General features: G+C 45.6%; 1 protein-coding gene across 2 annotated transcripts in view; it reads right to left on the bottom strand.

Moving 5' to 3' along the window:
* AGPAT4 (1-acylglycerol-3-phosphate O-acyltransferase 4) overlaps positions 1–5,341 on the bottom strand; it is a 76,966-nt gene extending 71,625 nt beyond the window's left edge. The window contains exon 1 of one of the 2 annotated variants that reach the window (XM_069786900.1): positions 5,134–5,341. Coding sequence is in view for 1 of the 2 variants with exons in the window: in XM_069786898.1 (XP_069642999.1) it covers positions 5,134–5,156 (23 nt within the window). In the remaining variant the exon portion in view is untranslated. The remainder of the gene's footprint in view (positions 1–5,133) is intronic. The other variant, XM_069786898.1, reaches the window with a different exon arrangement.
* Between the last annotated feature and the right edge of the window lie 9,540 nt (positions 5,342–14,881).

Below are 14,881 nucleotides of genomic sequence, written 5' to 3'. Positions count from 1 at the left end.
TGAGAACTTCAGAGAATAAAAGCCTTTATCACAGGCACTGGATTTATCACATCCAATAATAAAGGGAGGTTTCATTTTGGACCTGATTCAAATCCTGTTGAAGCCAAAAGAAATCTCTCAACAAGCTTCAGTAGCCCTTGTTGTTTGGAAAACATTATCCCTCAAAAACAGCCAAATGTGATATAACTAATTAATGAACTTGTATTCTCAGCACTTAAAGCCAGGGCTAGTCAAACCCACCTTAAACTGCCAGCAAAATCATTCAGAGATAGTGCTTGATCCTACAGCATTTACGTTACTGGATGGCAAATGTGCAGATGTTACAGTTCCTAAACATGCTGGTAAGAATCTAGTAGCATTTTTATAAATTTTGCAATAAATTAAGCATCAGGTACATCTACATCTACCTGGATTTTCTACAACATCTCTGCACAACTTCTGGTGCCTAAATTCTTTTAAAAGCCTGGCTTTGAGCATTTGTCCTGCTAACTTCAAATAAATTCCAGACAGTTTTACAAGGCTTAAATTCAGAATGCAGCTTTTCTCCATCTCCATCTTGGGTGAAATGCAGTATTTATGCACGCTCTCAGAGGTACAGGCATAGGCATGTAAAAACCAGACAGTGACACACTGAAGGCTCAATAAACTTGGGAATAGCACATTCCTAGTTATCTTTCTGCCTAACTACAACCCTATCACGCCTATACCACTATTGGTCAACAGAACAGTTAGTTTCTTTCAATTACGTTGATCCTCTGGATACTTGGTTTACATTTGTTTCTTGTGGGAAGATAGCAGTACTGCTCCCACCCACCATCTGCAGATTTGTCAACACTGATGTTACTGTATTGTTTTATGGTAATTTTCACTAATACTAGATCAAGGGGAAAAAAATAAATGTGTCTGTGCAAGTTTCAGCACTGTCTAAACACATCCTCAGAACCATAAAATAAACTAAAGCCTTGTTAACCCCTGACAAGCCACCTGTGACTTGAAGGGGGAAAACCTCATTTATGATTCAAGTGAGGTGTGGGCTGCTGCAGACAGCATGCTTCCAGACCTTCCAGAATTGCCAAACCAGCATCTGTAGTAATGGTATTTTCCAAAGTGCTGAAAAAGATGGTAAGAAGAGGCAAACTCTGATGTGTGAAGACAGGGATAATACGGAGACTGGGGGAGAAGCAGTACACAGTTTAACTTTCACACAGTAGCTGTCACTTGAAATTGATTAAAAAAAAACCATGTGCCATTTCTACACATAGACTTCCCCAAAATATGTTCTTTCCCTGTCTTTAACAGCAGGTTTTAAGTCAGGTCTTCCCCTTTTTCTGACAGGTGAAAAAACTTGCATAATCTGCCAACTAAATCTGCACAGGCAAACCCCTTTTCATTCACCTGGATCCTGCTGGAAGAAAGTGATTGAAATTCAACTTTGTTAGATTAAAAGGAAATCTGGTGCATGTCAGATATTTTTCAGATGTTAATAAACAGTCACACATGCACATGAAATCAGTGTGCTTGTCTCTGCCTGCAGCTTCTAACCTTCTGGCAAGTAAACCATCTTTCAGTAGCCTCTACCTCTGACTTCTTTCCAGCCTAGAACTGGTTAATTGTCTTTCCCTGTTCCTGTTATTTATGCTACAGCAGAAACCTCAAGCGAGGTCAGCCCTTCTGCAAGCAGCAGAAAATTACTTCAGTGTTAAGCTCTTTGTGGCAGAATATAACACGACAGACACAAGGGCTGAAGGTGAAAACGGAGGCATAGAAGTAAAAAGGCTTTAAGTTCAAAATGAAGAGCAGACCACTAGCAGTACCATAACCCAGCATCTCCCAGATATGGGCTCACTACTGTTGTTTGACTGCTCTGCCCAGTACCTAACACATGGTTTATGTACCTTTTCAGGAAACCCATTACAGCCATCATCATCATCTCACATTATCAAAGAGGGGTCTTTACAGCATCTTCATCCTTGCCACAACACACAGTTATTGTCATTCATTTCCATTTCCTCTTTCCCTGGCCTTACCTTCACCCTACCATATCTCTCGTCCAACACGTTGGAGGACAGGGGAAAAGTACGAAAACGAAGTGAGTCAGCACTTTCTGAGCAGCACAGGAGCATTAGTCAGAGGTGATCAGGGTACTTGCCACACAGTCAGATACGAATGAGCTTAAGACCACCAAACAGCAGACTGGTGGGCAAACTTTCCCAAACGCCTGAAACTGAATCACTGGGGAAAGCCACTGCAGACAAAGCACTTGGGGAAAAAAACACATAGTCAGCTGTCGCGTACCAGTGCTGAAATGCAACAAAGCATACAGGGTACTGCTCTCAGTCACATTTCTAGTTTCCTTACAAAAAAGCCCACTGCATTCAGTACAGCTAAATCAAACACACCTGAGGAGACAGTTGCCTTGACTCATATAACATTTTCCCTAATGAGGGAGGCCCACAGCTGCAAAAGCGTTTGCTGACTAAAGCACATGCATAGTGCACATAGTGCATTGTTGCCCTCTTGTTCATCTGCTCCCTTATCAAGACATACATGGTAGTGATGCAACTAATTAGGGAAGTGTTCTACATCAGGCACTGGACGTTCCGCTTTTTAAAATTTAAGACCAAATTACTAATACAAGTTCTAAGGGCCACAAGTGCACGTTTGCAACACAAGAATAGTCTCTTGCTAACCTCAGAAAGGCTGTGACAGTGTCTTCCTGCGTTGAAGAGGTTTCAAGGGGCATTAATTCCCCGTCTTCATCTTCCAGCAATAAAATCAGGCTATACAACAAAAACTAATAAACCACCTCTTTTCAGCAGGGCAGAGCACAGTCATAGGATTCTCATCCATCACCTGCAAGAGAACCCTTCTCCCACAGAGCTCTTCTCTGTTATGGTACAGTAAGTACATTAAACTGTGTAAACCATGTACAACAGTCACTCCAGGAACGCATGCCTCATTCCAGAGAGATGACAAACACTGCTTCAGCACCTCTAGATTTAAGCTGGACAGAGCAAGACTTAATGAAAAAACAACCTCCCCAGCAAACTGACACCTACCAAGTTTTAAGAAACACAGTTAATTACCGTGCTCTGGGCACAGCATTCTCTGTTCTGTGACTCTGGGCAAGCGCTGACCTCTCTGCGGCTTCTCCACTCCTAAAATACAATACAGCTTCTTGTGAAGCACTTACTAAAATCTGTTATTTAAGCGCTTGCCAACAACACAACACGACTTTGCTTAAGAGCAACATTTATCCATCAGCAGTTTACAATATTTTCTCTGTTCATTGCAGGCTTTCTTATATATTCTTCCACGAGTCCTGTCCCTCTGTCTTCCATAAAACACGGCTGAAGTTTCATTTTTAGATACAGCTTATTCAGGCATTGTTAGGCAAAACATTAATACGAAAGAGCAAAGCTATGCATAATATTTACACAAATTCCTAAAATGAATCAAAATGCATTTTAATCCATAGCATTTGTAAAAACACAGCATTAGATCAGATACCAACAACTAGAGAAAGCTGCTGGTCAGTAAATGACAGCAAACACTTACAGCACATCAAATATTCTAGTGATCCACGCAGTCTTTATATAGAGGTAGTCCTGGCATCATATAAACAGACATTTGTATGTCTACAGTAATCTTATCATTCACCTGAGAAATTAGAGAAGAAAGCAAGCTGCAAATTTCAGCTTAAGTTGTTCCACAATAGTTTCTCTGCTCCACCAGCTTTTAATTCTTTTGCAACTCACCCTTAGGGTGAAGTGATTATCAGTACAAGCTGAGGCTACAATCGCCTAGTACAACTTCCTGGGCTGGATGCATCACTGCTTTTAAAGAAATGCTTGGGGGATTTTTTTTTTTTTTTTTTTTTGGAAAGTTTCTTGCATCCTTCCACCTCTTATTAAGTATTTTCGGCTTTCAAGTAGCAGCAAGGTTTCTCTCTCCCACACAAGCGCCTGCATAAGATACATGATTCTTAGATGTTTGCACGTGGCCTTGAAATACTTACAACTCTTAGAAATGCGTAACAAAGACCAGAAGTCTCCGTGTGACATCATTGTTCAGACAGACTCTTTTCTTGGTTGTCTTTTCAGCCATATGAGCGAGTGGTCACTTGTTGAAATAAATGCTACAGAGGATTACTTCCTAGCTAAACAATACCCCCCTTGGAGTTCTCCCTGCACCACACGCTATCAGTCGACACGCCTTAAGTCAGTTTGTGGCCATTATTTAATTCGGCTTAAATATCTTGATGAAGAGACACAGACAGATGAAAGGCAGAGCTCCTACAACACGTGAACACATCACCAGGGAGGCAGGCCCCCCCTCTCCTCCGCCTAACCACCCCTCACGGACTTCTAGGCACCACGGAAAAAAAAAAAACAAACCAGCCACCACGACCTGTGCCTGTGCACCCGCACCTCCCCTCGGGCACCCCCGGCCAGCGGGGCACCCTACGCCCCTCTCGCTATGCAGAAGCGCCTTCGGGCAGGAGGCAGCAAACCGGCGATCGCACCCGCCCGTTTCCACAGCAACCGCCCTACCCGCCCCCCGCCGACAGCGCCAGCCCCGCCGCTGCGAGAAGGGAAGACCGAAAGGAAAGTGGAAGGGGCCGCCGCCACCGACCGACCGCCCGCCCCGCCCCGGCCCGGCCGGCAGCGCCCCACGCCCGCCGGCGGAGGAGGAGGCGGCGGGGCGGGGGGGGGCCCAGCGGGGCAAGGCCGCCGCAGCTCTGCCGTTTCCACGGAAACCCCGGCGCGGGCCGCGCTCGCCACACAAAGGGGGCCCGCGGGCGGCAGGAAAATTCTCGGCGACCGCGGCAGAAACGGCGCGACGGGACCGGGCGGCGGCGGCAAGGGGGGAGAGACCCGGCCCGGCGGCGAATAAATCAGGGAACTTCTGTCCGCAGCCCGCCTCCCGCCCCGCCTCGCCTCGCTCGCACACCCCGCCGGCGGCTGCCGGCCCCTCGCCTCGCCGCTACAGCACGCCGGGGGGGCGACGGTTGTGTCGAGGTTTTTGGGGGGTTGTTTTTTTTTTTTTTTTCCAAATGGGGCAGCACGCCGGCTGGAGAAGGGCGGCCGTACACCTGAGGAGCTCGCCGGTCGCCAGGGGAAGAGCACGTACCTGGCGCCGCCGGGCCTTGGCATGCGTGCCGCGCTGAGGCGCCGGGAGCGGGCGGGCGGCGGGGCGGCTGCCGAGCCGCACCAACTGCCACTAGTTTGCACGCGCCGGGAGGCGGCCGGCTCGGGCGGGGCCGCCAGGCTCCACCCGCCGGGCGGCTCCGGGAAGAACAGGGCGCCCCTCGCCTTCCCTCCCCGCCGCCGCCATGTCACTTCCTCCCGGGGCGGTGGGAAGGGCGACCCCTCCCCGCGCCGGCTTCGCCTGCCCCTCGGGGCGCCGCCCGACGGAGGCCGGAGCGGAGGCGAGCGGGAGGGCGACGCTACCGTTCCCCGGCGCGGCGCCGCTCCGCTGCTGAGGAGCGCGGGGCGGGGAAGGGGGGACGGCTCTGAGGAGGGAGTGGGAGCCGTGAGGAGCGGCGGCCCGGGGAAAAGGGCGCAGGGCCGCCGCCGTCCTCTGAAGGCCGCCGGCGTCTGGGCTGGCTGCTCATCATCCCTTGCGGGGGGCAAACGTGGGGTAAAGACGGAGGGGGCAGGCTGGGCTGTGCCCGCACGGAGGCTCTCCTGGAGGGCAGGCTGCAAGCTGTTGCCGGGGTGAAGGGCACCTGTGAGTATCCACCACTTCAAGCAGAAACTGGGGAACGGAATACCAGCTCCGCGGCCTGGGTGCTGCGGGGAAGAATAAACGCGGATGGCAGTCATCCAAGCAGCGGGTACCCTGACGCACAGTATTCACTGTCTGTGAAAACGCAAACATTTGCCGTCAGGCTCTGTCTGTGGAGTGAAAAGCAGCTTCCCTGAATAAAGACTAGCGAGAACTGAGTCTATTAAACACCCAAAGCCTTGGAAGGTGATAACGCCCGGGATGACGTACCACGGGGACGGCACTGTCAGCTCCGCGGGGTGCGTGGCTGCACAGGGTCTGGAGGGGTCCTGAGGCTGGGGTCTGGCAGGGGGCAGCTGGGATGAACTGGCTGGAGCAGAGCCCAGTTACAGTCCGGGTCTGTAACAGCCACATAGCCTCACTGCTGACCCTCAGTGTAAATTTTTATTTTTCAAAAGTACTTGAAGCAAACACTGAACTGTTGAAGTTGTACTGTGCATTAAACGGGGGCCAAAGGAGGATATATACGCAAGACCTCCCAGACTAGCCACCGGAGGACATTCTCTAGGGAGCAAGAGGGAAGTGTCCTGACTAAAATACCACATTTGGGAAGGACAAGAAGCTACAACTCTCTCAGGGAGCAGCAAGAGCAAGACTGCTGCTCAAGGAAGGACAAGCCTGGAGCTGAGGGCGACCACAGCACTGGCATTATCCTCACTAGCCAGAGCACTGCCTCACAATACCTGAGCAGAGCAGTCACAGCACAGTGCAGTGTCCATTGAATCCACCATGAATCAGCTGCAGAGTTTGGACAGGGGAATCTAGTCAGGAGCGGCAAGAGGTAGGACCACAGCTGGAAGTAGGGCTACAACATGGATCCATCCAGGAAACAAGGCAGGAGACCAAACTGAAAACACACCCACCCACTAAACAGCTCAGGCAGGGACTGAATGCCCAGACCTGGGCTTAAATGGAGCTCTGGTCCACGGGCAGAGTGTGTGGGTGGAGGTCCCAGGTGAGGCTGGTCAGGGCCATTAAGGCCCTGTCAGATTCCTGCTGGTGGGGGGTGGGTGTACTGTTTGGGAAGTCAAGATTTGGCAACCTTCCTCCCATTTGGTCACGAAGGAGTTGAATCCAGCTCACTGACATCCTCAGGCCAGTGGTCTAACTGCTGAACTCTTACGTGGAGAGAGATTGGTAAAGGTTATTTGTCCAGCCATACTTTAAAAGACTGACTCCTGTGGCTGCATTTTTAAAAAGGGACACTTCCAGGCAGAGGGAGAAGACTTAAAATCCCTGAATGAGATACTTAATTCTGGAGGGCAGCTGTGTTTGTGGCACAGCCAAGTCCTAAGCATCCCATACTAGCTACTTTAAGCAACTTCATATACTACACATACAGATTTTGGGGATATTATTCCAAGGCATCTCACTAAGGGTCTAGGTGTTATCCCGAGGGCCAAGGGTCCAAAATTCAGGCACCCTGATGCTGAGTGTGGTAGTGCCTGAACATCTTTTGCTTATCTGGCCTTGAGATGAAACTCTCTGCAGCTGGTTATTTGTATGTTCCCCATTTTCTGGGAAGCCATAATAAAAATCTGCCTTCTTGCTTTCATTAGTGTTGAGCTGCAGCTGAATATAATAGGATTTATGGATGCTTTACACCTGAGAAAACTCTCCAGTGAAGACATAAATCCTAGTTTTGATGCAACACATCTATTTCTCAAAAGTCTAACCAGAAAAATGTGAATAATAACCCCCCCCCTTATTTAATTTGGGGTTTAAAAGGTAAATGTATTAATCTCATGAAGCTGTTTGTTAGATACCATGGTAAAGACTGAGACAGGAAAGCCCACAGCAAAAAAAATACTTTTGTATTAAGAGCAAGGTTTGTGAGGTCCTCACTGTGTATTTTTTTAGGTGCCATGAACAAGGAGGATAAAAAGGAATCAGATGATCTTTCTCTTTCCTTAAGCTCTACCCTCCAGAGCACTGAATAGAGTATATTAAGATTTGTACACCTAATTAAAAAAAACAAAACACCATATGGCCAAGAGCAGCTAAATTAAGTTTCTTCAGGTCTCAGTTTTGGCATTTCCTTGTTCTGAGTGCTTGAGTTTGCACCCTCAGTGAAGTTCTTTCCTTGTTGCTTGGGGGCATGCAAATACCTTATTTGCATTAGGCAAGACTCCAGAGTTGAGTCAGGAACTTAGACCAGGCGATGACTCCTCCCAGCTATCCAAGGGCTATTGCTCACTGTGTGTGAAATGGGTGACTTTCAATGAGTTTCCCTGTAAGAACACCCCCCCCCCCAAAAAAACCCCAAAACCCCCAAAACACAACAACAACAAACCACACCAAAAAAACCAAACCACAAAACCCCAGACTCCTGCTGGGCAAAGCATGCACTCCAGCCGGTGAGGAACCCAGGTATCTCTCATGACTGAAGTGAAATTAACTGCTTGCTGGTTCTAACAGCTGGACCCCCAACCCTATTCACCACATGCACTTTTAAGTGTCTTGTGAATTTGATTTCACAAATTTTATGGCAGGTAAAAACTTACCTATTCTGGAAAGTTCTGCGGTTCTAGCTATGCCAGCCTAGAGAAAGGCAGCACCCATAGTGTTGATGCTGCTAGACTCATAGGGTGGATAATATAAAGGGGTACACTATGATATGCTGCCATGAGCAGATGGACTAAGGAACTCCAGTTTACTCTTGCTGCATGTCTTATGGTTAGATTCTCTAATATGTAATAATGAACAGATTATAAAAGACACATTTCCTGCATTTAAAAGCGTTCATAATGTTCCTCTTCTGTGTAGGTTGAGTGTAATAAAGGCTGAACTGCAGGCTCTCTCTCCGTGCAGGCAATAACAGGAAGTCTTTCCTGGACTTGGCTTATCCATCTTTCTGAAATCTGTGGGAAAGTAATTGTGTCTGAGATCTCTGCTGCTTTTTTGGGCTTGATTAAAATCAGCTAACAAGTTCAGGATTACTGTAAGGATTGATGCATATAGCATGACTGCACAATTTTTTTCCTTTAGGAAGCCAGATGCTAACAGTTTATATAAAAATGGAAACCAAAAATGAAAGTTACTGATACAATGCATTGTTGTAATGATAGAAGTCCTAATACAAATGCAGGTATATCAGTTTAAATATGCTGGGGGGGGGTGGCGGTGAAAATTACACACTCATAGCCTGTGTAACTGGCTTTTCTGGGCAAGTTTTTCTAGTGCAGACTAACCCTAACTGTGACACCTGCCAGCTTCTCCTCTCCCTCAGCTATACAGTGGATCCACTCCTTTCATCCGGAAAACCCCACTTCTCTGCAAAGAAGCCACACAGTACCCACAAATGGAAACATCCTGTTAAAACTAAACCCTAGGGCCACAGTTAATTTTAGACTAGACTCATTCTTTAATTGAATATGTGTTAGCAAAAGAGCTGTATGAGATGCATTACAGGAATTGAAGCTCCAGACTGTCCAGTTTGACGCTTTATAAAGTCTAGCACATAGAGAATATAAAGAATACTGGCTGAGATGCAGAAAAAACATGTTTCTTTTAACATGTTTCTTCTTTCAGCATGCTTCATTTTCTGCAACAGGTCCATGGCTACTAATCAATTATGGTGCATTTATCATTTTTGAAGTATACCATTCCTTTAATAAATACCAAGGATCATGCCATACAAAAAAAGTTTTCCAAATTACTCTTTGCAGAATTAGACCAAATATTTTCGCATCTACTGATATCCACAAAATAAGCACTCCTTACACACATGCAAACATTATTTCCACGACTGGTTTAAGTATTCAACTTGAGCCTACCTATTAGGAGAAGAGGGGCCTTTGTTTCTCTCTACACACATATCTAATACAAAATGCCAGAGATTTGTTTTCCTTGTTTTCTTAAAGCTTGATTAAAATGAAGACTTCGTGTACCACTTCGGGCCCAAACTTGGTGGCTCAGATGACTAGTTTTAGAGATACCCATATGTGCAGATGACAGCAGAAATTTTACACGCACACACGCATGCATGCGCGCACACACACACACACCCCCCCCCCCCGTGGCAGGAGCTCTGATCAAACATGGTTCAGAGAGTGACAAAGTGGTGAGGGCTTCAATGGCACCTTGGAAACACAGAGTTGCCAACATCTGTTACTGTCACAGTCATGGGTGTGTGTGTGGGGGGGTGAAATTTCTCTAAGATCTTAGAGGACTAAGATCACTTTGGAGCTGCAAAGGTTGCGTACTGTGTAGAGGGTACTCAGGAAACTGCTACTCTTCCAGAAGCAGAGGTAAGAAACCATAGAACAAAATCTTGGTCTGAACGACTTGGAATCTGGAGTAGCTCAGACCCTATAGTAACAAATACTGCTTATGCATAATTGTGTTTACATCAAGCTTACCAGGAAAGAGGCACACTGGCTGCTCTCCAGGTCTTCAAGGGCAGTACCTAATCTGCATATACAGTTACACAGACATTAACAGTCAGAAACAAATCCACACAGCCATTCTTTTTGCTTGTATGTGTACATTTCCTCACCTAGAAGAGGAAATAATTATTTCAGTGTGATGAGGACAAGGCTGCTTTATGTTGCAATAATGTGTAGAGACGAGCTATGCGAGCCTGCCATATTGAACTTTTACAAACTTACAGAAAATGGCAATCCCTGCAATAAGTGTATGCTGCTTGATCTAGCTTGTAATGAATTCTGTAGCAGTGTCCTCACCCTGTGAATGGCTGCATGCTCACCCTGCCCATAAAAGACAGAAGCTTTAAGCCACACTTAAAGCATTCATCTTCATTCTGGCAGGCAGCCACTCTTGTTCCCTTGCCAAATTTACATTAAAGTTAGCATTTGATTATCTGTTTGTTCAATTACACAGAACTGGAAAGGTAATTAAAAAAAAAAACCAACCAACTTTTAAGAAGCAGCAGTCAAAATACTCACCCTTGCACATTGCTCTACTGAAGAACATGTTGCTTGCTGCAGGTCTTCTCACCAACCCTGCACCACACTGTCCATACTGGAACATCAACAGGACACAACTCTCCTCTTGATCAGCTGTTGCACTCTCTATCTATTGTTCTTTTATGTGCTACTTTTGTAACGACTGCTTTATCTGAAGGGAACATCAGGGAGCTGTCTATTTCCCAAGAAAATAATGGGATAAATCCTGGTTAGGTGGCAGGAAATACGCACTATGCAGCAGTCTTTATATGCATGGTGAATATATATATATTTAATTTCTGTGCAGTCTGATGTATTTGAAGAATAGATTTGTGTCAAATTTTATTCTGTGTACTTTAGTGGAGCCCACTAATTATTCATGAAGAGCCCACACTTTAGAGACATTCTGGGAAGTATGGTTCTTGAAGACTCAAGGGTTAAATTTAGTGGTACACCTTACAGACTAAGATACTTGGTGTGAGCAAATTTGACCCCTCACAAATGGAGATAACTGGCATTCTATACTGTTGCTTGCTTTCTTAAAATGAGCTGGTGGTTGATGAAATAGATTTTTTTTAAATAAAAAGGCATTAGCTGAAAGCTAATTGGGTAAAACCTGAATACTTACTGTATACTTACATCTTGTAAATGTGTATTATGCACATTAAGGAATGAAAAAATTGGGGACAACATTTTTGATACTACATTGCAGAAACAGATTGCATAAGACATGATAACAGGGAATACAGACACAAACAACATTAGAAGCTCAGGACTTAGAGAAAAGGGGTGAAAGAGTCAGTTAAGAATTTGTACTGGTTTTGCTTTGGGCTGCCAAATACCTGTGATACCACTGAAAAAAAGTACAGTACACTATACATTCAGATTGCCTTATTCCACTAAATAGAGCAGATCTGTGTCCTGTGTGAAAAGCGTACAGGACACTACTTTTCCTCTAATTTCTTTCAGTCAATCTTTCTCCCCCTCTGAAGCTGTGGTCTTGGGAACCCACTATTTCCAATGTCACAGCAGGAGACAGGCCTCCTGCTGTGACCCCTTAGTTCTTCTTTTTCTATGATTTGGCCTGATCTTGCTCCCAGTGGCATTTCATTGGTTTCATTGGATACAGACACAGCTCCAGAACTGGCTATTGCATAAGGGTGCTGTATTAAGAAAAATAGTAAGTTCCAGAGAAAAGGAAAATAGTGCCTGAGTATAAAACTCTTAAGTGAGCATGAAAACCTTAAAACAGGAATGTTTTTACATAAAATAGCTGGAAATCTCATTAAGACATCTGATCATCCTTCGACAGCTGTCACTCAAAAGGGTCCAGGAAACAAAAAGCAGACTGGACACCTGTGAGAAAAATGAGAGTTCTCAGAAGCCCAGGCCTCATAGTGCTTAGGCTATTTCAAACACCACAATGCTCTTAAGACAGGCTGTAATGAAAAGAAAACACTGTTGAAAGAGTGATGTTATACTTTCTGAAGTGAAATTGCCTCTATGTGAAAGATTTTCTGGGTGCCTTGCTGGCATCTACTAATTATTTACCTTTGAATCTTTAACTGTAGTACTTTATACGTGTTTTGTTCCAGTTCTGTACCATGTCCTGCTGTCCTGCAGCCTGCGCATGGGGCAAAGCTTGAAAGGATGTAAGAAAGGCATGTAATCCAGGGATGCCTTTTGGTAGGTGTAAACTAAGTGATGATGCCACACCTTTTCCCTTTTCAAAACAGTACCAGCCACTGTGCCATGGCAGAGCCCCTCCATAACCACTATCACACACAAAAGATCAGGGCATTTCTGTAAGAGCTTCCTTTTGCCTCCAGCTGCCCCCATGTGCTGCCTGTATTCTTGTCTGCTTCAGTCCTAAGTGTGGCCTCCAGCACAAATCACAGCAACCACCAGCACTCTTTCAGTATAAGGGCCCTGATTCTCTTTGTACGCTAGAAATCACCCTGTCCGTCTTTGCTTCATGGCACAAGCTGCCCCATTGTATCTTCCTCCCTTCTGTTCTTTGATTCTGTGAAAACCTTGGGGCCTAAGTGATAGCTAAGGGTGTGATGACAGGGTATGGAGCTAGTCAGCAGTCTGAATCCAGCAAAGGATGGTGGTGAATCAAAGGCTGTTTGTTCAGATGATTCCTTTGTGGTCTATGGGAAATTGCAGTTGCGAATTTGCAATTGCAATGCACTTCCTTTGGAAAAAAAATCACTGCAATCAATAGTAATTAGCAACCTCTTACAAACCATTGGCAGGCTGTCCTGAAACCAATCCTCAAGTTCCTTGGGCATTGCATTGCCTGAGGCTGCTGGGTCCCTTGTCACTGATTTAATACTTTCCTCAAGCCTGAGGTAAAGGCCCTGCTCTAGGAAACTGTGCTAAGTGACCTTATAGCTAAGCCCAAATGGCTCAGCCAGAAATTGGGCAATTCTCCCACTTAGCCCTGGAGGGGCAAAACTCCTGGAGATGGCCAGCTAAACCTGATACTAAGGTATTAAGGCGAGACCTCATCAGAGGGCTGCCTGCTTCACAAATGGGTCTCAAACACCCAGGACCTTGTGTCAGATGAGTGTCACAACCACGAGTTTAGATAATACCTCATGAAAACTGTTATATACAGTACACAGAATGGACTGTTTTCTGAGAAAGACCGACTCTATAGCCCAGCACCAGAATTGCTTTGACTAGGCATGTGTTTGTATTAGAAGGAGGCATAAAATCATCAACAATGCAGTTTTACAGAAAATGCAGTAGGAAATACAGAGTTCCAAAGCTGAGTGCAGTATATGTCAGATATTTTTTTGTGTGATGTATTAAAAACTGATTGGGCCGAAGGACCTGGATTGCTGTTAAGAGACACCTCTGCAGAGGATCCTCAATGTCATCCTACTAACTGTCATTTATCAAAGGAGTTTGTGTGCCCCTGAGCTCAAGCTGTCAGTGTTAACAAAAGGCTTGCTGTGCACACACACAGCCTGGTGACAGCCCATGTCCCTACCAGCTCCTGGATCTGCAAGCTCAGTCCCAGGTGTTTGTTGTAGCTACAGGTTTAGCACAACCATTCTCAGAGTGATTTGACAGTGTCTTATTCATATGCTCACTTCCGTGCTAGCAGTATGTTATTAATCCGACAAACCCCACTGATTCATATTTTTTTACAATCTGAATAACACAGCTAATGTAATTTCCAACTCACCAACTCCCAGATGACTAAGTATCGCTAGCCCAGGAAATTCTGAGGGCTGGGGTCTGTCAATCAGTCACCTGGCAATTCAACCACAAATCAATCTACATAAGCACTCTACATCTACTGCTTTTCACACCTTTTTTGAATCACAGGTGTCCCAAGTATTATCAATACTACCAAAAAAGCCTGCTGCCTCCCAGGCACGGTAGCCATAACGGTAGCATGAATCAGAATTGGCTATACTAACTGCAGTAAATCAACAGCAGTGAGCAATCCCATTTCCTTAATAACAGCATCTCAACACCAGCTGCTCCTTGGAGACAGATGGCTGCAGCTGACCCCCTAAGCATTGGTTTCTCTTGCCACCCCCAATGAGCTGTAGCATTGGAGATACCAGTGACCTAGTAGTCTGAGTTTGTTTATACACTGGAAATGTCTCTTCTGTCCTGTTGTCTTCTTTTTCTGTCCCTTTTTCTTCATAAAGGGAATCACAAACAATCAGAAAAAGTCGGTGCTTATTTCAACACAGATAACAGAATTCCAAAACCCATGGCTGAAAAATCTCCACCTCACACTAGCACTGTTACAAGACCTACATCAGGCAGTGTGATACCATCACGACAACTAATTAAGAAGTCTTTTGCCAGAGGGAAAGCTTTCTACCTGGCCGGTATGAAATGCTTTTTTCTCTCTTAATTCAAATACCTTAGTTAGGCAAAGAAATGAACTCTGAAAACAAATCCTACGCATTGGCACTGGTCAAACAATTGCAATCCTAATTGGACCCTCCCTCCTGCTCTGAGCTGTGCCAAGGGGACTTTCCCCAAATCCACTTGAAATTAATAAAGCTTCTACGAAGACAAGGGGATTTGCCAGTGCTCAGTTTAGTGCAGTGTAAGTAAGATCCTTTCACTCACCAAGACATACGGACTTTCAAACAGCAGTGCCCTGTGTGTGCAGGAGTCTCCATCATGTGAGAAAACAACTGAGGTTT

This window comes from Haliaeetus albicilla, chromosome 7, assembly GCF_947461875.1.
Source record: "Haliaeetus albicilla chromosome 7, bHalAlb1.1, whole genome shotgun sequence".
NCBI lineage: Eukaryota > Metazoa > Chordata > Aves > Accipitriformes > Accipitridae > Haliaeetus > Haliaeetus albicilla.
The sequence above is the reverse complement of the archived record's forward strand: the minus strand, read 5'-3'. Positions and strand labels throughout refer to the sequence as shown.